This window comes from Biomphalaria glabrata, chromosome 12 (genome assembly GCF_947242115.1).
Source record: "Biomphalaria glabrata chromosome 12, xgBioGlab47.1, whole genome shotgun sequence".
NCBI classification, from domain to species: Eukaryota; Metazoa; Mollusca; class Gastropoda; family Planorbidae; genus Biomphalaria; species Biomphalaria glabrata.
In genome coordinates this window covers 16797005-16799533 of record NC_074722.1, presented here as the reverse complement: position 1 = coordinate 16799533, position 2529 = coordinate 16797005, and the positions used below count along the sequence as shown (strand labels likewise).

At 39.8% G+C, this 2529-nt stretch overlaps 1 protein-coding gene across 1 annotated transcript in view; it reads left to right on the top strand.

Annotated features, from left to right (window-relative positions):
* Positions 1–1414: 1414 nt before the first annotated feature.
* LOC129922134 (uncharacterized protein K02A2.6-like) overlaps positions 1415–2529 on the top strand; it is a 2454-nt gene continuing 1339 nt past the window's right edge. The window contains exons 1-2 of the mRNA XM_056006790.1: positions 1415–1640; positions 2160–2529. The exon at positions 2160–2529 is cut by the window's right edge and continues 1339 nt beyond it. Of these exons, the coding sequence (XP_055862765.1) occupies positions 1415–1640; positions 2160–2529 (596 nt within the window). The remainder of the gene's footprint in view (positions 1641–2159) is intronic.

The window sequence follows — 2529 nt, the reverse complement described above, 5'->3', positions numbered from 1 at the left end:
ACTGCCCAATAGCTGCTGCTCACTGCTAACTTCTTAGAGTAACCTTCGCTACAGAAAATAAACTGATGTAAGCACGGCCATCTACTAGCTAGAGACCACAGCTGAGAGATCTTTCTACGATAACTACTACAAACTTAGTGTACATCACCAACCCTCTCTACTGCTGGACAGGTAACGGACTAACCTTAGAGCCAGTTGGCCTACAGCATAGAGGACACCCCCGAGCCAACCTTAAAACAGCTCATCACACATAGGTATGTGAACTTATCCATCTCTTCAAGATCTGACTCGCCAAGTCTGACTGGGGTGCATTATTTTGTCAGATCACACAAGTTTAGTTTTATCCAAGCTTATAGGAAGGCCAATATTGTTGCCTCTCTATCTAGGCTGTTGATGGAATGTTATATTGTATGTAGAGATGTGCCCATGCACAGGGGAAACTACTCTAGTAATCAAGATGGCTGATTAAACTTGTTTGTGTTTACCTGAGATTGTTCTTATGTCAAGTGTATTTATATTTGAGTGTCCATCGTAACATGGTGGCAGCGGTTTACACATTTAATAAAGGTAAACGATAACCTAGAATAACGAGGAAAATATAAGAAATCAGCAGCTAAAATGGCAACTGCTAATAGATATTTCCCAGTACCGCAACCACTATTACAAACAGGCAATATGGCGGCCAATTGGAAAAGATTCAGAAGAGACTGGGATAACTATGAAAAGGCCACAAAACTCACAACAGAGACAGAAGATATACATGTAGCAAAACTAGTGACCATAATTGGAAGTGAGACAGCAGACGTGTTTGATTCATTTGGAAAAGGGCAGGAGACAAAACTAAATGAAATTTTAAAGAGTTTTGAAGAGTTCTATGTTGAGAGAACCAACGAAACATATGAGAGATATATCTTCAATACTAGAAGACAAGAAGAGGACGAGAACATTGACTCGTACATAACTGCCCTGAAGAAACTGGCAAGCAGCTGCTATTTTGATAAACTAGAAGAGAGTCTGATTAGGGACCGAATTATCTTAGGGGTTAGAAGTTAACACTTGAAGATGAAACTGTTGCAAGACGATAAACTAACCTTACAGAAATGCATAGGTGTGTGTAGGATATATGAAAGATCACAAAGGCAAATGAAAAATATCAGAGAAGGAACTCATTCACATAAATGAAGGCCGATTTATTGCCAAATTGGAAGCCACAGGAAATAAACATCAAAACATTGACACACTCGGTGACTTGGGCGTGGCTACATTGAAAATAGACAAAACAGTGAAGCCCAAAGTCCTACCATGTAGAAGAATTCCGATAGCATTAAAAGAGAAAGTCAGAGCCGAATTAAACTCATTATTTTAACGAGGAATTCTGGAAAGAATAACTGAGCCCACAGAGTGGGTTAGTCAAATGGCATTGGTAGAGAAATCAGATGGCAGTATCAGAATCTGCATTGATCCTCAACCCTTGAACAAGGCACTACTGAGGGAGCACTACAACCTAACAACACTAGAAGACATTTTGGCTGAAATGGGTAACGCCAAGATATTTAGCAAAGTCGACATTCAGGAAGCTTTTTGGCATATCAAACTAGACCCGGACTCATCAGGTCTCACTGCAATGGCGACCCCATTCGGTAGATACAAATGGAATAGACTTCCTTTTGGTCTCAAAGTAAGCTCGGAAGTCTTTCAAAGACATTTGAATGATGCGTTGGAGGGACTAACAGGATGTGGTGGATGATATAATGGTAATTGGAAAGGGGGACACAGTAGAAGAGGCTCGCAAAAATCATGAGAAAACCTATCAAAATTACTCAATAGGCTAAAGGAAAAGAACATCAGACTAAATGAAAAGAAATCAGCATTCCGAAAGTCAGAAATTGTGTTTTTGGAACACATTATTTACCAGTCAGGAATAAAACCAGACCCAAACAAGGTGAGAGCCATAACAAATCTAAAAACCCCTGAAGACATTACATAGATTTTGTAGAATGATACAATATCTATCAAGATTCATCCCAGGTCTTTCATCAGACCTACAACCAATAACAGAACTGACTAAGAAACACAAGCTATTCGTGTGGTCGAATGACTGTGAGAAAGCATCAGACAGAAGATATCCAATCGTGGAACCCTAAGTTATTTCGACCCAGAGAAGAAAGTAACTATTCAGGCGGACAGCAGTCAAAATGGCCTAGGAGCTGTACTACTACAAGATGACAAACCCATAGCATACACATCAAGATCACTCACAGAGCCTCAGAAACAGTGGGCTCAAATCGAAAAGGAACTCTTGGCTGTAGTAGTAGCTCTAGAAAAATTTGACCAGTACACGTACGGCAGAACAATAATAATACAGAATGATCATAAACCATTAGAAAATATACTCAATAAACCCCTCAGTTGTGCACCTAAATGGCTTCAAAGCTTAATGATGTGTTTGTACCGATACGATGTTCAGTACCAGTATACCAAAGGAAACAGATTACAGATTGCTGACACGCTAAGCAGAGACCCTTTACC